This window comes from Taeniopygia guttata, chromosome 7 (assembly GCF_048771995.1).
Source record: "Taeniopygia guttata chromosome 7, bTaeGut7.mat, whole genome shotgun sequence".
Classification (NCBI taxonomy): domain Eukaryota; kingdom Metazoa; phylum Chordata; class Aves; order Passeriformes; family Estrildidae; genus Taeniopygia; species Taeniopygia guttata.
The window spans coordinates 3458866-3483810 of record NC_133032.1 but is presented as its reverse complement, the minus strand read 5'-3'; the positions used below and the strand labels follow the sequence as shown (position 1 = coordinate 3483810).

General features: G+C 46.3%; 1 protein-coding gene across 7 annotated transcripts in view; it reads right to left on the bottom strand.

Moving 5' to 3' along the window:
• HDAC4 (histone deacetylase 4) overlaps window positions 1-24945 on the bottom strand; it is a 177170-nt gene that overhangs the window by 126605 nt on the left and 25620 nt on the right. For all 7 annotated transcript variants that reach the window (XM_030276973.4, XM_030276977.4, XM_030276974.4 and 4 more), the window contains exon 2: window positions 24427-24674. In XM_030276973.4, the coding sequence (XP_030132833.1) occupies window positions 24427-24448 (22 nt within the window). In that variant the 5' untranslated portion in view covers window positions 24449-24674. The remainder of the gene's footprint in view (window positions 1-24426; window positions 24675-24945) is intronic.

The following is a 24945-nucleotide window of genomic DNA, read 5'->3' as shown; positions in this document are numbered from 1 at the left end:
GTAGAAAAGGGTGTCAAGATTTGCCCGATGGCTTGCACCAAAGCTCTGCTCCTCAGCCTTCAGCTCTGCTAGCACAGCAATCCAGGCCAAAGACTCTGGATCCTGAGCTGGCTTTGCTGGAACAAGTTTGTGTTTGCATCTCAGGTTCCCAAAGAGCTGCCCTGATCCATGCATCACTCACAGCCCTCTGGCTCCTGGTGTTCTGAAGCCTCTTCCAGCACCCCCAGGGTTTCCCAGCTGGAATCTGGGCCCAGCTGCCCCACAGTGACCCAGGGAAAGCAGCTCCGTTCAGGAGGAGCAGTGGAAGCATGCTCCCTCCCAGTTCCATGAGGCTCACCTCTGCCGACCTCTGCCTTGTGGTTAGCTGGAGATAAACCCTAAACCAAGCTGGCAGCAGCATCCAGGATCCTGGGAGAGGCAGACTCCAAGAAGAGAGTACCAGAGGCAGGGTACATCCACATCAACATCTCAGCTCAGTGCACTCCAGACGGACACCTCTGGACACAGCACCTGCAGTGGGCTCTGCTTTGTGTCTCAGGCCTTGGGCTGGATGATCCTTGTGGGTCCCTGCCAGCTCTGGAGAGTCTGTGCTTCTAGGAAACAGTGCTACTCCACTTTGGAGAAGAGATTTTAAATGAAGGGCAAAGCCTAAAAGAGCTTCCAGTGCCACACAACCAGTCCACCTGGCTCAAAAACGCCTTCAACATCTCTGTACTGCTGCAGCTGGAGCAGCCTAAGGAAAAGTCATTCCATCAGCTCCAGCATTTCAGAACTAACTCCTGAGGGTGAAAATAGAGGTGGAGGAGGGGGGCAGAACACAAGGAGAGATTTCTCAGGAGCACATTACCACAAAAGAGTGAAGCACACAAAGTTTAATCCCACAGCACTGCAGTTGTCACCCCTCCTCAGGTTCTGCCTTAGTCATCGTTGAAAAAAATACCCAAATACAACTCAAAGATAAAACCCTCCTGAAGTTTAGAAGTGCCCATGCAGTCGTGGCAGGAGTTTTCCCCCAGCACTGCTGCCCAGGAATCTGGCAGGATGTGCCTTCAGCTGTGCTCTCCAAACAACAGATCACTTCTTATTCTTATTTCAGGAAGGGATTCTGCAGGCAGGACCCTACAAGCAGCTGCCTGCAAGAGTCAACAGCTGGAAGCTGAAGAAAATTATTTTTAAAATAGAGAGGGCAGCAGGAGATAAACATGGGAAGATCAGGACAAGGTACAGACAAGAGCAAATACTTTCACAAATATCTGTAGCTCTCAGGGTTTGGGGCTTAGGAAACTGTCAACGTGACTAACATCTTTAGGAAGTCCAGAAATGAAATCTTGCCTTGTTTTTGGCTTAATGCAGGAAATCAGCTTTAATGACAACCTACAGTTAGCTCTAGAGTAATTTTCTTTCTGCTTCATTGACATACATGACAAGACTTTATTAGCAGGGCTAAAATTAAAAACAAAACATTTTTCCCAGCTGCACAGAATGCTTAATGCACATACTGACACCTCAAGAAAAGAGACCAAAAAATTTATTTCAAAACAATTCCATCACCTCTTTGTATTTCAGCTTTTCCTAGTATTTTACATCAGAAGTCTCACACTTTGTACAACCATAGCCACAGAGTTTTCATCATCAAGAATAACCACTGTCCAGCTTGTTTGCATGGAATCCCAGAATGATTGGGTTGGAAGGGACCTTAAAGCTCATCTCATTCTAGGGCAGGGACACCTTCCACTGTCCCAGGCTGCTCCAAGCCCCAGTATCCAGCCTGGCCTTGGACACTACCAGGGATCCAGGGGCAGCCACAGCTGCTCTGAGCACCCTGTGCCAGGGCCTGCCCACCCTCAAAGTAAAAAATCCTTCTTTTTTGTATGACCTAAATCAATCCTCTTTTAGCTTAAATCCCCTTATCCTGTCAATATTTTACATATCCTGTATTCTTCAACAGTGTTAAACTTTGTGATGTAATTGTTCAAAAACTTCAAGCTGATGAAGAATCACCTCAAATTACACCCTGTTAAAAAAAGAATCATGTCATTTAAAAAGAATTTTTAAAAATCAAAAGTCTTAAAAGTTAAATGGCTTTAGGCCATTGAACTAGTTTGCTGTTTGGTACCCAATAATCCTTCCATAATTTTCCAAGTGGAAGCAGCAGCTCCTAAAGGTTTCATCCTGCCAGGGATCCCTTAAACCTGGTGTGGTTTTCAAAATCTTCCAGCACGCAATGTTCCCTAAAGAAACAGTTTTACAAAAATCTTTGATCTATTCAGATGCTTCTTCTAATGACAGGACTTGGCTTGTGTGAAATCCTAAAAATATCGAGCCAATTCAGGATCTGTGCTGCCCAATGGGATTGGATGGTGAATCACTGTCAGAGGCTTCCCAGGGAAACTGTGGCTGTCCCTGGATCTCCGGAAGTCCAAGGCCAGGCTGGATGGGATTTGGAGCACCCTGGTCCAGTGGAAAGTGTCTCTGCCCATGGCAGGAGGTGGAATGGGATGAGCTTTAAGGTCCCTCCCAAGCCAAACCATTCTGGGATTCCACAGGACCAGTCTATGTAACAGCCACATTTTAAAATTACAGACAATAAATCGCGTCCTCTGTAAATATGAGAATCCTATTCAGGGTGCAGATCTTTTTTAGGGTGCTCCACAGCACCACCTCAATCAATATTAAGAGGTGGTTAAACAGCAAAGGCAGCACTAAGGGATCTAATCTCACACTGGATATCTTGGAACAGCAAACCAGGTGAAAGACACCAGCCCGAGAACCCAGGAAGAGCTCCTGTGGGTGATTTCCAGTAATCCAGTCTGCAGCAGAAATATGGGTTGGCTTTTTGCTTCCTTTTAGAAATTTTAAGCAGGAGTGATGGTTGAAAAGCTTCAGAAAAAAAAGGAAAAATGCAAAACCCCTAAAAGATTTTGCTTGGGCCCCTCTGTCCAGCATTAGAGAAGAGAAAGGGAGAAAGAGTAAGGAATTACGATTGTGGAAAGAAAATTTGGTTTTGCTAAGCTCTCAGAGTTCTGCTGCAGAGAGAAGTCACCCAAAGAAGTGACCCTGCAGAACAGCAAACCTCTCCCAGGACTCCCCAGTCCACCTCCAATGGAAACACTCAGGTAAAAGTCTCCATTATGGTAAAAAACACAAATCCTAATTTACAGGAAGTCAGCAAAAGAAGAGTCCTTGACACAGTGAGTAGAGTTTTCCCCTGGCTCCAAGGAGCTTCTCCTGGGACTCCAGCTCACGGCATGATCAAGAAACAGAACTTTACTGCCTGTGTAATGAGTGACCAGACCACGAGAGGAACGTGGGATGAAGCCATTAAAACCCAGGGATCACCACAAATGCCATGGCTCAAGGCTGCAGAACCTCGGCTCTGCTCCGCTTTGTGTGGCCGAAACGCTCAGTACTGGTTTGTTTGTACATTTTGTGCTGCTGTGTCTGATTAAAAAGATGTCGTTCACCCAAATAAAGCAAATATTGCCATCACCGAGGAACTGTCTGCAGAGCTGACCCCAGTCATGTTCCTGGTACAGAGGGCTTTGACTGCGACTTAAAGAATCACCAAATCCAAATATTTACTGTAAAACTGCACAGAATTTTCCAGATATGTCAGGGATATGATTCCTGAAGAGCTTTGACTGATCAATCATTTACATCACTTGGATACCAATTTGGCATTTAGGGTAAGGAGAGAGCTGGGGGTGCTCACCTGGAGAAGGGAAAGCCCCAGGGACACCTCAGAGCACCTTCCAGTGCCTAAAGGGGCTCCAGGAGAGCTGGAGAGGGACTGGGGACAAAGCATGGAGGGTCAGGACAACAGAGCATGGCTTTAAGCTGAAGGAGGGCAGGTTTTGATGAGATACCAGGGAGAAACCTTTCCCAGTGAGGGTGGGCAGGCCCTGGCACAGGGCATCCAGAGCAGCTGTGACCACCCCTGGATCCCTGGAAGTGTCCAAGTCCAGGCTGGATAGGGCTTGGAGCAGCCTGGGATAGTGGGAGGTGTCCCTGCTCATGGCAGGGTGAGGAATGGTACGTTTTAATGTCCCTTCCCACCCAGACTATTCCATAATTCCCTCAAATTCAGTACAGCAGAGATCCAGTAGGGAAAGGGCACTTTCCCAAAAAATCCCTGAGGAGCAGGGAGACTCTGAGTCCCTGCTTTCCCCATGGTGGGAATCACTGCCAGTTTGCTAAGCAGTGTTCCACCCCAGCAGAACACAAAGGCCCTGGAGCTGGCCCTTGGAAGAAGCACTGGAGCTATTTATAGCAGCTCAAGGTGTGTGCTGCCGCTGCTGCTGCAGACAGGGAGCAGCTTGTTTTCCCAGGAATTGATCTGTGCAGGCGGATTATATAAACAGTTGTTTCTCCCTCATTTCCACACTGCCGGCTTCTCCCAGGGTAAAAACGTGCCTGTCAATACAGCAGCTGCTCGCAGGCAGCAGAGCTGGCAGCAGCTGCGGTGCCTCGAGCTGGGGATTCTAGGTGAGCTCAGGAAAGATGTTCCAAAAATACAGCTGCAAAAGCCGTCACATGCAGCTGGATGCAGGCAGAGGAGAGCCATCATCTCCCTCCATGCTATCCTTCTGCTGTTTAAAAAAGCCTAAAGCAAATTCTCTCAGTTTCACTCACCATAAATCCTTGTTTAAGCCTATCTGCACGAGCCTTTTGGATGATTTCTATGAGAAGCTCTGTATCCAGCTTCTGTTTTGGAAAAGTCCAATTTCTCTGAAGGCTCCTCCTACTTCAGTAGTTATTTGCTCCTGCCCCACGGCATTCTCCAACGATTCTATCGGAGCAAATAAAGACTCCGATAGAATCGTTGCTATATGGGAAGCTGCTATAAACAGGTAGAGAAGCAATAACCACACATGTGAGCACTTTGATTTATCTGGCATCATCCAGGGCACACCTCATCTCTTTCAGGTCAATCAGATTTTCAGAGCAGGACCCAAAAGCTGCAGTTTAACTCTATGGTATGAGGAATGTTCCCTGCACAGAGATTCCTTATCGCTTTTCCATTTTAAAATTTAATGACAAACTGGAGGAGAGAGCCAAGGCTGCAGCCTGCTTACTGTACGCCCAGAGCTCGGGGCCCTGAAACTCACTTTCATCTACAGCAGAAGCCGCTGGAAAAGAGGGGGAAAACCACCACCAAGCCTTTGTTTTCCCCCAATGATGTACCCAGGTTAATTCTGCTGGCTGTGCATTGCAAAACCAGCACTCACCTAAAGGGCTGCAGGGCTGTTGAGCAACGCTCTGACCTCTGTCGCAACTGCAGAAGTTAATGCTGAGCATTGCTAGAGAAAATTCATCTTTCCAGTTGTATTGCATTAGGGATCCCAAGGTTTCACCTCAGCAGCTGCTTTAAAACCCAGACGATCTCAGCCAGCACCAAAACAGCAGTCCTACCCCAACAGAAATCCCTAAATATCAATTACTACACCCTCTGAGCCTGAAAGAGTCTTCTCAAAGAGTCATAAACCCTTCGACCTCCAGGCTAACACACTCCACACACATCCTGCTGCTGCCTCAGCAGGTGAGAAGGCATTTTCCTCCTCACATCTTAACAAGTGCCCAGGGGACCTTTTTTCATTCCTTTAGATACAAAAAAGGCAAGCTCAAGTCAGCCCTAGCCAAGTGAATGCAAAATATTGTGTTTAACCAGTACTGTCCTCACTGCTGGCTGCTGTCCCTCTCTGGGGATGCAGACAAGCTCATGGAATCACAGAATGGTGTGGGTTGGAAGGGACCTTTAGGATCATTTCATTCCAACCCCCCTGCCACAGACAGAGATGTCACCCAGACGCTGCTTTCTGCACGGGAAATGCACATATGCATTGGTATATTTGTGTATAAATATTCATATTCAATATCTGTTTTGGACATACAAGCATATCTAATGCCAGTAGAAATTCCTGTACTATTGACTGACCTTACAGTCTTCATCCTGACACTTATGAGGCAAGACACAGGAAAAGCTGGAATCTGGGGGGACGGTGGCAGGGGATGAAAGCAAGCCCTCCCTCCCAGCACAGATGCCACCAGACAGCAGCTCCTCACAGCTCCCTTGTCTTTTTAAGAGAAGATTACAGAGGTTTAGAGAGGAGCAACTGCGTTGGGGTGAGATGTGAAACCATCAGCTTACTCTGTGCCATGCTCCAGCTCACAGAGAAAATATCATTTGCAGCAGAGGCAGTGAGCCTGCAGGTGAGTGCAGCCCACAGAATTGCTATTTCTGAGAAAAGTCCCCAAATACAGACGGGTTAGCAGCAGAGGTAACAGCATTTCACTCTGCAGGTTTCATCCACTATCAAATTTGGGGAAAATCTATTCCACATGTACATTACCAGCTGCCTGAAAGCAGCCCCAAAATGTACTCCTGTGTCAGCAGGCCCTGTGTCCAGGATGTTAATTAGTGCTCCTTTCCCTCCTGCCACGGGATGAGGGCCAGGTAAAAGCTCTGCACAAGTCAGTGTGATTAATCTGCCAAATCCGTGATTGGCTGCCCATCACGTAGGAGTCCCACAGTTAATTCACAGCTCCAGAAGACACAAACACATTTCGTGCCTTCCTGAAGCCAGCCGGCATCAGCTGCCTCCTCCCCACACGCTGACAAGACTCACGGATTTCAACCCACAATTCCTTGGAAAACAGACTGGAGTAGTGCGACAAATTGACAAAGTCTGCAAGTTAATTTGCATCAGCCTTTAATTAAGTTTGTTTCTAGGGGTTTCCCTTTATTAGTGTCTTGGTGTCAGGGATAAATTAAAACTAATTCCAAGTGCATCCCCCTAAAACAGGCACAACTTTGAGAAAACTTGACCAGAGCAGCTGTGGCTGCCCCTGGATCCCTGGCAGTGTCCAAGGCCAGGTTGGACGGGGCTTGGAGCAGCCTGGGATAATAGAAGGTGTCCCTGCCCATGGAACTGGATGGGCTTTAAAGTCCTTTCGAGCCCAAACCATTCTGGTATTCTATGGAAACTTCCTTTTGGGTAACCTTATGCTCCAGGAACTAGATCTTAGATGAGTGCTTATAGGAAACTTAGTGCTTTCTGCTGCTGTTGGAACAGTGGGATTTGGGGACAAGGAAACCCCGAGAGCAATAATTAAAGCTTAAAAAAAAAAAGTGAATTACAGCAACTATGCTGGATGAAAACATTCAATAAGTGACAGAGAAATATACTGCACTCAAAGCCATGCTGGGCTGAAACTGTTCAGTTCTTTTCCTTCCTTTTTCCCATTTAGTTCACTTGTTCAGGGCCCATTTTCTATAATTCCTATTTGGAGAATATCCATTACTTGTCTATTCATGGAGCCATCCAGCCAGGACCCACCCAGGCTCATACCTGATGCTTTACCAAGGCAAGTTCAGCATCTCTCTGCCAGTGTCCTTCTCCACCGAGCCATCATCATCATCATCATCATCATCATCATGCCTACACCCAACATGAATACCTAAAACTGCCCTCCAACACTTCAAAAAATCCCCACTGCAGCACAGAATGAAGTAGCAGAGGAGAGAGGCAGAGTTCAGGAATACGGAGGGCAAGGACACAACTGGGGCAGAGCTGTTGCTGGTTCCCCCCACAGCAGACAGAAATATCCCCATTTGTGTAAATACAGCCTTAGTCAACAGGGCGACAAATCCATACAGAGATAAATGTCACCCGCTGACGTCAGTGCCACAGCAACCTAATCAAAGTACAGCCTTCAGCTATTTTTAAACCACAATTCAAGCTTTTTTTTTTTTTTAAAGAAAAAACAATTGTTAAAACCCATCTTAAAAAATCCTCTTGGAAAATAAATGTATTTAGCAGTAAAACAGAGCTGAAATATTTATTTCTCTGTGGTGCTGTGGCCATACAAGCAAAGCTTTACCGAAACTTGCTGTTCTATCTGATGCATCAGTGCACTAGAAAGCAAAAGATAAGAATTTGGAAAAGCGAGCACATCAGATTGGCACTGGTCTTTGTATTGGAAATTTACCCAGACAGATTAAAAATAACACGGGGAACATTGGGAGCCATGCTGAAGGTCGCTGTCGGCGGAGCTGCTGTTTTTATAGTAGGAGCTGGGGACATGTGAGTGCCACTGCCAGCACTTGTGTCCCAGCACAAGCCCCGGGCTCACAGAGGCTGCTCAGGACCAACACAGCACAGGAGCTGAGCCCAACGCTGCCGTGATGGATCTGTTTTCCTTCTCAAAGCCAGGCCTCTCCGGCTGACACTGAAGGGAGCTGTTCCTGTCCACTGGCCAACATTCCCGTTTTGCACTCCCGTGGTTTTAAGGCCTGGTGTCAATGACACAGCAGCGTTTGCATGGAGCTCGGCACAGAGCTCCGTGAGAAGAACACCAGCACCTTTACAAGAGAGCTGGTCAAACATCCACAGTGACCAACCCAAAGGAATGGTCTCCATGGTGGCCACATCTGGGCTCTCCATGATCTCCGTTTAGAAAAAAAAATCACAGTATCTTCAAGGTTGGAGAGGCCTTCAAGATCATCCAGTCCAAACACCAACACAGCGCCACCAACGTAACCCACTAACACCAATATAAACATATAAACACACCAACATAATCGCTCCTAGTGATACCCCCAGGTGCCTCTGGAATGTTCCCAGAGATTGCACTAGCTTCCTGGGCAACTAACTGCAATGCCTGACCACCTTTCCAGTGTTTTTTTTTTTTTTCCTATATCCAGTATTCAATACCCAATCTGAACCTGCCCTGAAAGGCCACCTCCTCTCATCCTTTAAGTTGAGGCACAGCAGAAGAGCCCAACCCCCACTTCATCACAACCTCTTGTCAGGCACTTGTAGAGAGCCGTGAGGTCCCTCCTGAGTCTCCTCGTCTCCAGAAGGAGAGCTGGAAAGGAAGCAATTCCAAGCTAGGAACACCTGATTCTGGACTTTGTGCTGCTTCCTTGCAGTTGTAAAGTTTTCTGTAAATGCTTCATGTCGGGGAAAAGTGTCTCCAACAGTTAAATCTTCAATTTCAGCTTAGACTCCATGGGCAACATGCAGAAGTCGCTACTGGGTGTTGGCAGAGTTGAGCAGTGACCTATCACACACCCAAGTCCTCTTTCCATGCTGTCCTTGAAAGGAGAGGTGGCACAGACTGGATGCTGTTGGGAATGGCTGGCAGCAAGCGCTCTCATTGATCTCTTCTCCTTGATTGCTGGTTTTAAGGGAAAAACTTGCTGTTTAGGAGGAGCAAGAACCTTTAATTCTTCCTTTATCTGGAATGTACAACTCATTTAAGGGTTTATTGTTTCTTGAAGTTATCTGTACTTAAAAGAGGGATACCCAAAATGTGTTCTGCTCCCACAGAAAAACTGGACCTCCAACCCCTGTGGCCTTACCCAATCCCAAACTCCACAGGCAAGGACTTGCTGCCAAAGGCTTCCTAGCTTAACTGGACAGAAGGAAATACATTTTCAGCAGCAAAAGAACAAATATCAGCAAAGGAGGATGAAAAACATGAGGGAAGGGAAGAGGAAAACTCCCATCAGCTCCTACTCGGTGAGATCACACACACCCCTCAACTCGTGGAGATGCACATGAAGAGCAAGATAGACTTGCATCAATCCGTCTCTCAACCAAGGGCTTGCCTTATTTAATGGAAGACAACAGAGATAAACCTCTGGGATACACTAGTGGTGGAAGAATCCATTTCCCCACCACAGAGAATGAATGATTATCCATTTTCCCTTTTATCCTCCTCGTCATATAAGCGAATTGAAGCAAATGAGCTAACTGCAGCTCCCATCTGCTCCCCTCCCAGATGTTCCTCCAGCTCCGGAATCCCCAGCAGAGCCTGCACCAAACCTGTTCTGAGGGGATTCTCTTGCCAAATTTAAACATGACAAGCAAAGCAGCTTCCCTTGGAATGCTAAATTTAGTGCGACTTGACCGTGTAACCCACAGAGCTGGACATGCAGAGGGGCTCTCCCGGGACTCGGCCCTTGTGTCCAGCTCATTTCCAGCTAGGAATACGCTGGCTCATGGATCCGGAGTAGCACACAGACTCTAATTACATTAAGGAACACAAGTACAGAATAACAAAGTCTTTAAGCAAGAGCCATGCTGAGAGCTCCAAGGTCCCCCGCAGCACTTTCCCAAATAAAACCCCACATTCGGGGAGGGGGGGAAGGAACACAAAGTGCATTTACTGTAACACTCACAGATAAAAAATTGTAATTGCTCTGCCTTGACATCTGGTTTCTATTTCGTTCCCATTCTATCAGGTTACATAACAAACAGATGATGCACCAGAGCCCCAGAGTTCTTCAGCAAGTCTTGTGCGGATTTGGTGTTTACATTCCTTGGCATAAAAATTCAAGCTATGCCACACACACAGGCATGTTCGAGGCAGACAGAGAGCTCGGAGACAAATGAGCAGTTTGCAGAGGAAAAGTAAGGCTGATTGGGGAGTGTAGGCGTGTTTTTAATAGAAGATTCCGTACAGAAAATCCTCCGCTGTCCGGATGCAGTTCAGGAATTGACTCTGCACACGATGGAGCTCGCAGCTGTGCAGACAGAGTTTACAGGAGCGAGCCACAGGGAACGCACGAGTTTACAGCTGAGCGAAACACTCAGGTGAAGGCAGTGCCAAATTTAATGATGCAAACCACAAATTCCACCCTGCCCTGTTATCTAACCAAGTGTGACCTCTGGGGCCTTCCTCTACCTTCTCTTTGTTTTTTTTTTTTTTTCTTTTTTTTAAGAAAATGGCACTTTTCACTCACTTCATCTGTCACAGTGATTCACAGCCTCAGGAGCATGCTGGAACTCAGGCATCCGCTTCACTGACCCTGTCCCCAGACATCACAGACTTACTTCTGAGTCAACAGCACATATTTCCTCGGCAGCAATTCAGGAAGTCGTGCAGTGCTAATAAAGCTGACTCAGCTGAGCTCAGGTCCCAGAGAATCCCCCTTCCCTCCCCAAAACACCAGCACGCAGAAATGAACGCACCAAGAGCTGGAAAATCACGGAGCTCGTGATGCTTCGGTGCTTCTCTCTGAAATTTGATCTGCAATAATCCTGAACTATTCACAAACCCCATACTAATGGAAAATTTTGTTCACAAAATATTTTCCATGGCTCACACAAACAGCAAGTAGCCCCAAACTTTAAGTCTCCCCCAAGCTTCTCACTTTTAATTGCCAGCCTAGCCTTCTTTACCTTCACCTTTTGGGCCAGCAAAAGCACCAGATTAGCAAGCACCAAAATAGCCAGAATTATAAATTCATCTCACATCTGATTCTATATTCTGTTCTCATTTTGGGCTCTCTGTTTTGCTTCTTAGAGGCCAAAACACCTTGTGCTTCTCACTGTCAGGCAGGACACTTGTTCAGGGTAACGTTCAGCTTCCTAAAGTACAACCCAGCCTAGGACTGGATTCGTACCTTCAGGAGAGATCAGCTCCCATGAGGACTTGCCAACCTCACTACCACAACTTATTTTTAAAGGCAGTAAGCATAGAACCCTCTCTCAACTGCAATGCAAGGGTGTAAAATGTGTCCTGTAAGAGGGTACAAGATCCCCATGCTGTGTTTGGGAAACGCCTGCCAAGGCTCCCTGTGGATGGCACCTCTCCAAGCAGGAGGTCACTGACATTTAAGCTGGAGCCAAATATGAAAATAATAAAAGCCCTGATGGACATTGCTGCAACACTTGCTGGTTTCCGAAGGCTTTTCTCCTCACATTGTCCTCACACAAATCTGCACACATCCAAGCACCATGGTGTGACGATGACACCAGAAGAGGTGCAGGCATTAGTCATGGGCAGGCAAGTGGAAAAATGATCCAAAATACCAGTTTTCAGGGGGCTCTTTCCTCACGTACTACAGGTATCTCTCCACTGCCAGCTTGGGCAAACACAACAGCAAAAAGGACATTTTCCTGGCCAGAGAACCACTTCTGGCCACATCTTAACAACTTTGTCATTAAGCAGCAAGAAAGCAATTAATAGTATTGACTTAGAAGAAACACACAGCACTAGCTTACAATGAGGTGTTTTTCCCTCTGTTTCCACCCTGGACTAGGTCCTTAGAAAGCCCACAAAGCAGCAGCTTAGGGGAAGAAAAAAGGGAAAAAAAAGAAAACAAAAAAGAAAAAAAAAATCCAAACAATGTTACCTCCCATTACAAAACTCCAACAGCTAAAATACTTAAGGTGTCCCATGGAAATTCCATGAAAATTAAGCACAGGTGACAAGAGCAGAGGCAGAGCTGCTGTAGCCAACAGCCCCAGCACTGAGACCTCAAGGAACAGCAGTTCCTTACTCCAGGACATAACTTTACACCTATCCACACTTCACTGCTCTTCTTCAAGCATCTAAATTAATGTGTTTATTCTTTCATTTCACCTCCAGGCGATCCTCAGGTGTCCATCCACTGAAACACATCAGAGATTTAGTCTGTGGTGATGGCGTGTTTATAGCTGGTGAAGGAGTTCATGGATTGTGCTTGGGGTATCTCCTCCGGCTGCTGGGAGGCAAACCAGGCAGCAAAGGGGTCCTCTCCAAAATCAGCACACAGCCCAGTCAAAACGCGTCCTGGAGCACGCCAAGGGCAGAACAGAGAGCCCCACAGGAAGGCCAAGGGATGTGGAGAGAGTTTTAATTCCATGCTTCCCAACACCTGTATTTCAAGCAGCAAGTGACACACTGAGGAAATGGACTGCAAGACCGACTAGCTCAGGGGCCAAGATGGAAAAGCTGTTTCTCCAGCACCAAAAATTTTAAGTGCTTACTCATCCCTGCTTGTCATCTGTAAGCAAACTACTCCACCATTCACTACAGTCTGGCAGAATGCAAAGGCGTCGCACAGGAGCCTTTGCTTTTACTATTATAAATGATGCTATTTTTGCCTTTAAGCCTCCGGTATCACAGATCCCACATCCTTCACATCCCTCAGCCCAGCTCCCTGTGCTCTGCTATTGTGTCTTGCTGAGCCGGAGGTGTTTTCCCGCTGTAGCTTCACCTGCTGAGAGCAGAGCCATGCCATGTGCCTGCTCCGTGTACAACCACTCATTTAGAGCACGGGACAATTAATCCAGAGCCACACATGCCCAGCGAGCCCCAGTCCCGTTTGGGCTGCACCCCCTGAGCTTTTGGCACTCATGGCACCTCTGACAACTAGGGAAGAGCTGCCACAGCCATACCAGACACCGCTGGCTGTCCCAAACCTGGCACACACCGCACGTTCTGCCCTCTCAGCTCTTCCCACCAGCACCAAGTTTCCCCTGCTGCCAGACAAAACATCTCCCAGCTGCCAGCACGTGGCCAGGCTGGCACTGCCAAAGGCACTCGGCACAGGTCACCAGCTCCAAGAAGGCACAGAGCAAGGCATGGAATGCTCGGCGTGATCCCTCTTTAGATGTCACAGCATTTTGAGAGCCCCGCAGTGCTGAGGGGTGAAACACCCCACACAAAACTTCAGTTCATTTCCCCAACATCTAAGACAGGGCTTCAGCTAAAATTACAATTTGGGGACCAGAGACAGTGCGGCTCAAATGCCTCTGCCAGCACCCAAGGCCTGAGCCAGGAGATGTGGAAGCTCTGAATCAGAAATGTTCTAATTAAAGGACTCAGCGGATGACCAGTGAAAGTGGCCAGCAGCCTCCACTAGTTTCAGTCTGGGAGGAGGAGGAGGGAGGAGAAACATCCAAGGCGGATTTTTCCTCCCTGAACCTTTCCCTGTGCACACAGGTATCCTTAGTCAGGGAAATTATTAACTTGGAAGAGGCAGAGCAACAAATAACGTGGATCTAAGCAGATAAATCACATAGAATTTGCCAATGCCGAGAATGTGTTAGCACACCAAGATGTTATTAACTACATGGAAACATGACAAAACCAGTGGAGCTCGCAGACACAATGGAAACACAGTCTTGGTGGGAAACAGTAAGAAAAAAATATTAAAGGAGCCAATACTGAGCATTCTGCCTTTTTCAAAATCTTTGAAAACTGTTGGTGAGATGATGTCTTTTCCAGATACAATCTCATCAACAATGGTTCCTAAACACTACCTACTGCTTCTTACTGCAAAATAAAACCAGTTGACGATTTTGGGGGATGAAAAACCCACTGCTATTCAAAAGAAATAGTCCCACAGTTGTTTCTTGCAAGAGGAAAAAGGAGTACCCGGTGAGACAGAACTCATCTCCCAACACAAGTGTGTCTCATACCTCTGCCTGCTCAAGCCACAGATGTTTATATGCCTAAACCAACTACTGCATCATTATTTCTGAAAAAAAAAACCAAGCTCCTTCTGCAGAGCTCTCTGACTTCAGGAGCCTGAAAAGCCAAACAAGACACCACAAGCACAACCCTTTATTCTAGCTCACCTTCCCCAGGGGGAGGGCTCATCGCACAGCAGAGCTGGGCTGCTGCGACTACAGAACCCAGCTCTGGGTACTGGTGGCTCCTGAAGGGACTCTCCTACCTGCCTCTGCTGATGAAAGCAGCCCCAGCTGTGAAACACAAGCTGAAATAGGAAGGAAATAACTAGTTTTAGAGTCCACATGTTTTTTTGAACACTTCCAGAGATGGCAACTCCACCACTACACCGAGCAGCCTGTTCCAGTGCTTTACAAGAAAAAAAAATTGACCTCGGCACAAAGACTCCTCAATGTGGGATGGGCATCCCAGAGAGCTCCCAGAACCAACAACCTCCCCACGTCCCAGCCGGATCAGTGGGGATCTCCAGCTCTCCAGCACCCAGGGGAGGAGGAAAAGCCAAGCACACCCTGAGCTGACACAGCTTCACTGAGCAAACTGCAGCTCTGTGTATACCCCAGCATCACTCACTGCCCACAGCACACCACATGGTGCTCTGTTCAGAGGCAAGCCAGCTGCCTGAGACGGGAAAAGGAGAGAGTGGGTGTGAGATCAGCAGGCTCCAACACCCTGACCCAACAGCAGCCTGTGGAAAAGCCCAGCCCCAGCCCAGCACAGCCCTACGGAATAAACTCTGGCCAGTTCAGACAGAAGGAGCCTGGACAGACACACAGCAGCCACATCAGGGGAGGTGCTCCGTGCCTGCTGCAGAGCCAAAACACCACCCTGGCATCAACAGCAAGAAAGAGAAGAGCAGGAAAAATCCATGCAGCCTGTACCCTGACACAAGCATGGGCAGGCAGCTGCCAGAGAGCCCCAGTGAAACAACCACCACTGCCTTTTCCTGCAACCTCAACCCCTTGTGGCTCCCCCCAGCACCACCCTGCATGTTGCAGACCAAGGAATAAACAAACTGATCAGCAAAACACTTCTAAACCTGTATTTTCACTCTCAGACCTCGAGCTCTTATAGGGAAAAAGGGCAGCCGGCATATTCTTTGCACACATTCTGCATTTCGACCAAAACACATAAATCTCTTAGTGAATTATAGTTCACAGCTCCAGAGAGGAGGAAGAAGGCCTAGGGAACAAGATGAGAAATCCTAGAAAATAGTGTTTATCAAATTCCTGCATGAGGTTGAGAGCAAGCTGTGCTCTCCTTTCTGGCAATGCAAGTCACCTATAGCAGACCGTTTTCTCCACAAAATAGGTGTTCTACCTCTGGAATTTCTTCCAAACCCAAATCACAGGAAGGCTTGCCCTTCCAATGTTGATCCATTGGCATACACAGGCTGGTTGTTTTTCAAAGGACAGAAGGAATACATGCAGGATTCTATAATGGAACAGTTTGGTTCAGAGCAGCTACAGCTGGTTTCCCAAAACTAGCGAAAATATCTGCCAAGAGTTTTCATCCACTTGGGGATATTGAGGTGGGATATTGAGGAATTTTCCCCTGCCCCTCCACCAGCAGTTTGTGCTTGTATTTAGATGTAGATTGAGAGATAGCAATTTTTTAAAAAATCTGAATTTTAGAAACCTTTCTAAATCATTTTAATTCTCAAATCTGCTCAACTGCTCTATTTAGAGGCAGGGCAGCTGCGGCGGCAGCCTTGCCAGTGGGAGGAGGAACGTGCTCCAGGAAAGCCCAGAGAGCAGTTCCATCAGCAAGGAGAAACCTCTGTAAAAAGCCAGCAGTTTCCATCCTACTCTCTGACTCAGAAGCTGCCAATGAATGGTCCCAGCCTCTCCAGCAGCTCCCTCAAGCTTCCCTGCAAGAATCCCACGTGCAGGAGGATGACCTGCTTTCCAGGTTCCTCAACCCCCTCCCCATTTCAAGCAGCATTCACCACCCCGTTTGCACAACAGTTTTTCCAGCAAATGGCTTTGCAGAAAGTTTCTGTCATCTGATGGCTGGAACATCTAAAGATCAAGTCCCTGTTGCCCAATGATTTGGGCAATCACTCCCAAAACATCACGCTCTTTTGTGCAACTGTTATCCACGGTTTCCCCAACAAAAGCAAACACCAGGACTACCAATAAAAAAAAAATTAAAATAAAATTTAAATAAAAATAAAAAAAAAAAAAGTCCGAGTAAGCAGCTTGAAAAGGAGCCTACAAAGTGATGGGAGGTGAAGCAGTGAAATGAGGGCTGGGAGTCACTGAGCAGAACCCTTGCTCGCAGCCACAAACACACTCCTGCTTTCCCAGTAAATCAAACAGATGCACCCAAAATCACTATGCTCTAGGCTGCAGAACAATAACTTTATAACTAGAGTAGAATTCCAGAAGCTAAGACGTTAAAGAGAGGTGGGGGGTGAAGGGGCTCGCAACATGAACTGCAGCAGCTCTGACACCCCGGCCATGCACTCTTGGACTTGACCACCCTGCAGCTGCAAAACTGGCAACCTCTGGCCTACTTGGGGGCGTGTTAGAGTCCAACTGTATTTACGCTGACAGAGACAAGCAAAGGCTGTGACGATTTATTGACGCAAGAGCTATTTTGTGCTCCATGCCAGAAATTAATCAGTGGAGGAGGAGGAATTCTCCTTAAGCACTTTGGTGAGCTGCTAAAAACAACAGGCTGAGGTCTCCCATGACAAACACCACTGAAAAGAGAGGAAAGGAAGAAAAAATTGAAAGGGCAACTTCCACATAGCAGCTTCTTCAGAAAAATTCATGAATCTGGCAGTGCCTGAGCAGAACCTGCCTGCGTACCTTTCCTTAAGAAAAAGAAAATACATTAGAGGAATAAATCAGAGCTTTCCAAAACCTCTGTCGACATGACTTGATGCTGTGCGTACTCAGGTCAACCTGTCTCAAGTTTATCTAGGGGAGGTGGAGATGGCAGTGAAGGTGTAGTGACCCTTCAGGTTGGCTCTACCTGCTGCAGTTCCAGATAAAAAGAAGGAAACCGGGGCAACAGTCCCATCACCTCCTTGAAAGAGCTACTGCACAGAGCTCCATTTTGAAGGGAAAAAAATGAAAAGATTCTTAAATGCAGACTGAAGGAATAGCATCAGCCCTACCTGCCAAGAAGACATCACGATAAACCTGTCAAGAGTTACGAGCCTGCAGAACAGGCCTTGCACCTGCTGGAAAGGAAAAAAAGGAAGGGAAAAAGCCATCTAATGCCAATCAGATTCTTGCTGCTGGCAGGGAAGAGATGCCAGAGCCCTTCTCCTGGGTTTGGTAAGCTGTGAGGATCACATGCTTTCCCCTGGCAGAGGTTCTGTGAGACCACTGGCACCTTAGTTAGAATAAAGCAAGTTCTGGGAAGCTTCAGAGATTTTTCCTGAAGCAACAGACGTCAAGGATTCAGTACTTGGATGGACTTGTGGAGTTTGGTGTATGGTCTTTTTTACTGCTTTGGATGATTTTATGACCAGAGAAGAGAGGGTTGGTCTAGTTCAGGCTTTTATATCTTCCCACAGGACCAGCTCAAGCATTTTCTAGATCAGGAGTGAAAAAAACGTTTAAAACTGTTTCTCTTTATAGGCAGCATAAAATAAAGGTCACAGTTAACAGAGAGGGTCAAGCCTTGTTTGAGTAGAAAGTGCAAGTTCTGAATGCCGAAACAGAAGAGCAAAATACAATTCTCAATGGATTATTTTAACATCACCACGCTTTAAGGGTTTCCTGCCTGAAGAACCATCAATTGATCAAAAGTGCCGAAACCACCTTTCCAGCAGCAGACCAAAAAACACCTGCCCTCAGATCTCTGAGGAAATAACCCACCCGGAGCAGCGTTTCCCATCTCCCAGCTGCTCCCAGCTTGCCGGCCAGCCGCGACTGTGCGGCCGAGCACCCGCATCAGTCTGGGGTTATTGATCACGGGTGAACAGAGTCACCACACGGGAGCTCATGGACAGCAGCAGCTGCTAAAGAAAAACTCCAAATCCACAGCACAGCGAGCACAGCCCACGGAGGGCACACGGGGCCCACGGAGGGCACACGGGGCCCACGGAGGGCACACGGGGCCCAGGGCCCCTCACCCTGCACTCCGTTGTTTTGATCCTGCTGGGGTCATCACACGGCCTCAAGCAGCTGCCCCGGAGGACAAAACAGAGACCTGAGGCCAAGGCTGGCAGTTCAAAGCTCCCAAACCAGACCTCGCTCCCTTCACCATTTGCCCCATAAAGCTATTTATGTGGTTTGGCAGCACAAGGGCTACAAACAGAGCGAGTACATGGGTTCCAGAATAGCGAAAGGGTCAGGATTGATTTTTTTTTTTTTTTTTTTTTTTTTTAAACAAGTGATTTCTTTGAATTCAGTTGCAATTTCTCCAATACGCTGATCCCAGCCCTCCCACAGAGCACAGGGGGTTTCCAGCAGTCCCTTCCACTGCAAGCAGCTCTGCCTTGGTTGGAAGTTTCTCCTGGTGGAGAGGCACTCTGCTTCTGTTCTGTTCATGGGCAAGTCAGCAAAAGAAGTTGTTTTTCAGCGCTGGGATTGTTCATCCCTTAATACCACCAAAATGACAGAAAAGAAACCCCAAGAAACAACAGAAAAACAAATAAAAGTAAAATTGACTCTAAAAAAAAATCCACATCACACGAGCAGAGGTTGAGAGGGTGTATTTAATGGCTGTTGTCCCAATCCTACCTGTCGTTCCCCCCTTCCCCATGTATCCACAGGTAGCTGTGGTCAAGCTCCTGTCTCCCCGGGCTGACCCTGCCCAGCCACCCCAGCAGAACCTCCTCACACTTGGCAACTCAAGCTTCCAAAACGTTTCTTGCAACATCAAAGTGGAGCAGGGCAGCTACAAACAAGGAGAAGATTAAGTCTGGCCTGTGAATTCCCTGGCAAAGCCTGTGCTGCCAGGGTTCAAAGCAGGACCAGCAATGTCCCACTGAACCCCAAACACACTCGGGGGTTCCTGGAAACTCCCACAAGCACTGCTGCCACCACGGGTGGCTTCCAGCTGAGCCAGAATGGCCACCTGGAGTTATTCCTACATGGAATTCACTTTTCAATAGGTGTGAAGTTTAATATCAGCCTCATCCTTCTGAAAGGCTAAAAATCTGCTTCTATACCTGAGTAAATCAGCCTATCAAACCAAAGGGTGGCAGCAATCCCCAGGGGGAACCCCAAGAGCTGCTGAGCACCTCAAAGCAAGCCAGGGCACTGCAGGTAAAGCATCTGATTTTCCCAGTAACTGATGATACAACACTACTTTGATTTTGGTTATGGAAACAAAACCTTTAAAAGACCTGCTGATGTATTAATTTTAGTTTTCTTAGCAGAAGAAGAAATTGTGTGCCCCATTTCTCAGTGTTTTGACCACTCCACCTGGCAGCTCAAATGGTGCAGGTGTCAAGGCCTTCCCTGCTCAATGGCCTAAATAGAAATAATAAAATAAATAAATAAAAGGTGGGGAGGAATTCCTTGTACATGGCAAGCTACGAGGAGAAAGGAACTGGCAAAACCATTACTGAAGGATGGGAGAATTACCGATTCCACAATTGTTCATTCTCCAGTCAGGCACCTCCTACTCCATGTTCAATCACTCATAGCTATCTGTAAAGGCAGTTTCTAGAGATCTCAGAGGATGAAAAAGATATACTAAACACTACACTAAAAGAAGAAATGTCACAACAATTATTTATTCATTCTTCCAGTAAAAAATTGTATTTGGGGAAGTATGAGACACATGGCAAACTGGGGTTGACCAAAAGCGAGTAACAAAAATGCAGTAACCTCGTAGAAAAAGGTTTGTCTCCTTTCCAAATGGGACACAAGATCCTAAGGACTATCTCAAGCATTATTACAGAATTGCCTGACTTTAAAAAGACAACATTTTTTATATCCTTTGCCTACCCTGTACTTCATTCAAAATAATCCAGAGCTCTCTGCCTCTCATCACAAGTACCTGCTTCTCATCTTTGCACTGCAAGAAACATCACAGGCTAAAAAACTTACTTTAGAAACAGGCTTTTAAAGAATTCCTAAGTGCAAGAACTGCATTTAAAGAAAAAGCAGATATGAGAGGAATGTACTTGGCAGGGACACTAACCTAGCAGGAACTTCATCTTGAACCCCAAGCTGAAGCACAAAACAATTCTTCTCTTTTGAGGGTACAATCAAACCCTTGCACAGAAAGTCCCAACTATTTGATGCTCCAGAAAGTGAAACTTCACAGGTTTAGTGGAAGCAGACTTAAAATTTTCAAGGACCTCAAAATGACACCATTCCTAGAGGAAGTCCAGGACAGGCTCAGCTCCCACATGGGTGAGAACAGGAATGAAGGTGGAAAAGGTGTTCTGTCGTGAGCTGAAGAAAGTGAATGGAGACATGGCCAGTTCCATCTGCTGGAGTTTCCAGCTCTTCTAACCAGAATTTGTTGCTGAGTTTACCCCACAGCCAACCCCAAAGTCCCCCCCTGCAAAACTGGGGGACCAGGCTGCTCAGGGGAACAGTCTCTGAATTCCAAGTCTAGCATAATCCAGTAAAACCAGAGCACCAGACTGGTAAGGGGAAGCAGGGCGCCCTGGAAGTGTCCAGGACCGGGTTAGACAGGGCTTGGAGCAACCTGGGATAGTGGAAAGTGTCCCTGCCCATGGATGGAGTGGGCTTTACGGCTCCTTCCCACTAAAACCATTCCATGACTCCGTGACAGACCATGTCCAGATGTTCTTCCACAGTCACCAAGTACCCACCACGGCCCAGCCCTGCTAGAGGAGGGCTGGAGCTTACCCCCACAGTCCTTGTGTTTATTTAAAATTATGCTCTTGCCCCTAGATAACTTCCCCAGACAGCCTCATTGCTGCCAGAAAGTAGGTCAGTGTCATTTAAAGCCGCCTTGAAATGCATCTCCACAGAAACTTCTTAATCTTTAAAAAGAGAACACATCAAATATTTATCAGCCAGTGCAAAATGTTGGAAGATGCTCATGGGGAGAGCTCTTCTGTGTGTGCTGCATGAAATGGCTTTCCATGCCTCACTGAGCTGTGGAGCAGGGCAGGAGAGTGGCTGGCTGCAGATAAAGCCCCATACAGAAGTCCTTATCTACCCAGCAAATCACAGTACGTGACTCCTGAACTAGTTCTCCCGGTGCCATGTGATCCCAGAGCTCTCTGCTTCCTCAGGGAGCTCCTCTCAGCTCTAATGATCCCTGCTGCAGATTTTCCCCTATCAGCCAGGCAGCTCATTCTCAAAACTTCAATATTCCTAATTATCAAACATTCAGCACTGCAAAATGTAGCTGAAATTTGCATCTCTGCAAGAGTGGCTCTGAAGAAAGGATGGAGCATTTGCATTCAGACTGGCTAATTCCTGCAGGATAACATTTCATAAACAAAATGCTTCATTGAACATGGAGATTTTCAGCTTTTACAAAGGAAAGTGAACTTTAAACAAATACAAATCAGCTGAGTGATTAACTTTAAGTGTTTTGGTTTTTTAAAACTAATCTTTATGTATAACTAGTATCAGCAGAACAATCTTTACTGATTAAGGAAGCGAACGACAGTGAAACTCAAGCCACTGAAAATTAAGGGGAGAGGTAGAAGGCAACTACAAGGAATCATTTAAGGTAAATAAAAGAGGGGAAAAACCCTAAAACATTTTTTAAAAATCTATAAAAATACCCCACACCTACTCACAACCCAGTCAGCCTGGGTAAGGTAAGCACCACGGGTTATGTAAGGCAAGTTTCAATTGTGGCCAATGTGAACAGGTTAAGGAGTGAACTAAACATGCTTTCCCCCACCCCCCAAGATTTGTCATAATCCTAATGTTATCTTAATTAGCCTAATTGTCTTAATTACACTTCGTAGCAACTTGAGCCTTCGCAGCACAATTCGAGAGTCTTTTTTTTTCAGCTTTGTTCCAGCACTGGAAGAGGCAGCAACTCCTCTGCCAAAAGCCAAAGGCCACGTGATGCCTCCCAGGAAGTTTTCTCCCACCTGCGTAGTCTTCTTCTCCAAAAGCTATTTCTTACTCCCTACAGAATCTGAATCCAAAACACAACAAAAGAAGAGGCAGTGATGAGGGAAGAAGTCACACTTTTCTTAGTTAACTTAAATCTTCTCTGTATTTTTTTCACCTTGTTTGACGAGAAGCTCTCAGTGCCCAACACTTCTCACAAAAGCTTTGCAGAGTGAAGTGAAAAATCAAAAAAAGCACAGAAGAAAGCCAACCCAAACCACTTCCATTCATCTATGCCACAACAATTTCATGGCATGGCTCCTAAAACATCCCATTAGTGCTGGCCTTGGGGAAGATTAGAGAAGAAAGCTTGAATCCACTGAAGCAAGGCTTAATAGGCTCTTGAGTTAAGCCAGAGCCTTCCCTTAAACAATGCCCATCATTAGGAATAATTACCTGTAGCTGTATAATCAACATGGCTATGATAACTGACATGAGAAGTCCAGATGTCATCTTTGGCAAGGCTTGAGAAATATTTCTGCTCCTTATTATACAACTGACTCTTGAAAGAGAAACGAGCAACAAGAACACTGGGAGTGAAAAGCCACCAAGAAACGCTACAGAATTCCAACCCAACCCTTGGAAGTAAAACCAGAGTAAGAACCCAGCACCCAGGAAGGGCACATGGGTATCCAACACCATCCTGCCCTGCTGCCGCACCCTGCATTTTGATCAGACCACTATTCTCAGCACCATTCTAGACAGGCTTGTTAGAAAAACAGAGCTCAAGCTGATTTTTGGATCTACAGGAACGCTGAGCCAAAGCAGCAGAAAGAGGCAGGAGGAACGTGTTCAGTGATGAATTATGAAAGGAAGCAAGGCAAACCAGCATCATATAGCCCAACCAAAAAGGACATCACCGCTTCCTAAACCTCTGGAGAGCAGCTCCTTAAGAAGCCAAGAAATACCCACCGTTGGGTTTGGACTGCAGGTGGGTGTTTAAGGTGCCCCACCACCACAACGAGAGAAAAGCAAGCAGCCACAGCTGCCCAGCTGTGTCATGAAAACACTGAAACAACAATTATATGTTATCTGAAGAACAGAGCTCCTTAAAAACATCACTCTGCATTTGTGTCTCCAGTAAACACCTGCATTCATACAAACACACATTTCTCAGCACCTCACAGTACCAACAAATTTCAAAATCTAAGACTGCTACATTATGGAAGCAGAGGCCAGTTATTTTTTTTTTCTTTTTGATAATTCTGATGATTTTAGAGACTCCTTAACTCATTTCAGTTGTGAGAAGAGGGTCGGGTCTACCCCTGCTGCCTGTAGACTCCAGCAGCCCTATTTATTGCAGGATTTCTTCCCACACAAACAAGCGGTTCCTTAAATCTTAGGAGCTGTTCTCTGGCTTTTAGCACTTCAGCCTTAATTGTTAACCTCAACCTGATTAAACTGAAGTCACAGAGTAATCTCTCAGAGGCAGAGTGAAATAAGTCCTTCCACGTGCCTCGTTGTTGTTGGATTATTTGCTTCCCAGCAGGCCAGTTCTGTATCATAAATTGAAACTGCCCAATTACAATTAAAATTCCTCTTACAAAGCTCTGCCTAACACAAAAGTTGCCCCAGACTCCCTAAAAATAAATGTGTGAGGCACCTTTAAGCTGGGAAGCAGGTAACTGAGCAGCTACAGATTCTTCTGACAGACAAGAAATGCACAATTTAGTAGTGATGAATCATGCCTCAAATTACAAAACACATTAGGGATAATCCCCAGACAGCGTTGAGGTGGATCAATTGACTTTTGTTCCAGCAAAACTATTCCTTCCTGTTAAAAAGTCCAACAGTTTCCTTAAATATCAATAAAGGCACCAGCAGAACCACGCCCATTCCTTGGAAGTACACTCCATATCGTTAAGGCTCACCAGCACAGATTTAACAAATTAAATATCTACTTAATGACTCAGAAAATATCCATTTTCACTGATGCAATGATTAGAAACCCAAATTTTAGAACAATCAGAAGTCTGAAATGGTAAAACTTCCTTGTAACACCAACAGCACTTTCCAACTTCACACCAAGTTTCAGACGAAGCAGGAAAGGGAGGGGGCCTGGATGGCCATTTCAGCATCATTAAAAGGTGTGTTCATGCAACAAACTGCGTTTTGGGGTCACTGCTGGGACTCCAAGTGGCCTTAACCTTACCTGGATGGCTTTGGGAGCTCATTGCTGGCAATGTCTAGTCCTTGGGAGAAGGGATTGGAGATAGATCAGTTCCCACGGGAGTAAGAGCAGCTCAAAAGAGCTCCAGTGCTTCACCAATACATAGGAGTGGGAAGTGGGGATTAAATCATGGCCACCTTGTAAAATCCAGGGCACAGTGACATGCTGAGTCGTATGGGAAGTAATCCAAGAGGGTGGCAGTGTCCTCCAATAGCTTTTAAAATGGGAACCTGCAATTAAAGAAAAAGATGTCTGCGTTAGCAAATGAAGATTAACAGCCATTTAAACTGTACATTATATAACCTATTTATCCCTGAGATTAAACTACAGTGCTATTTTAGGCATTAAGGGCTGCAGAGAGAGTAATTTTCAGAGTTGTAAATGTTACTTTGATTAATAACCATAAAGATGCAAATTAATACTTAACATTATTTTTAAAAAAACAATTAAAGAAAACAACTTTCCAACAACACATTCGCATCTCAGAAACCCAAAATTCCA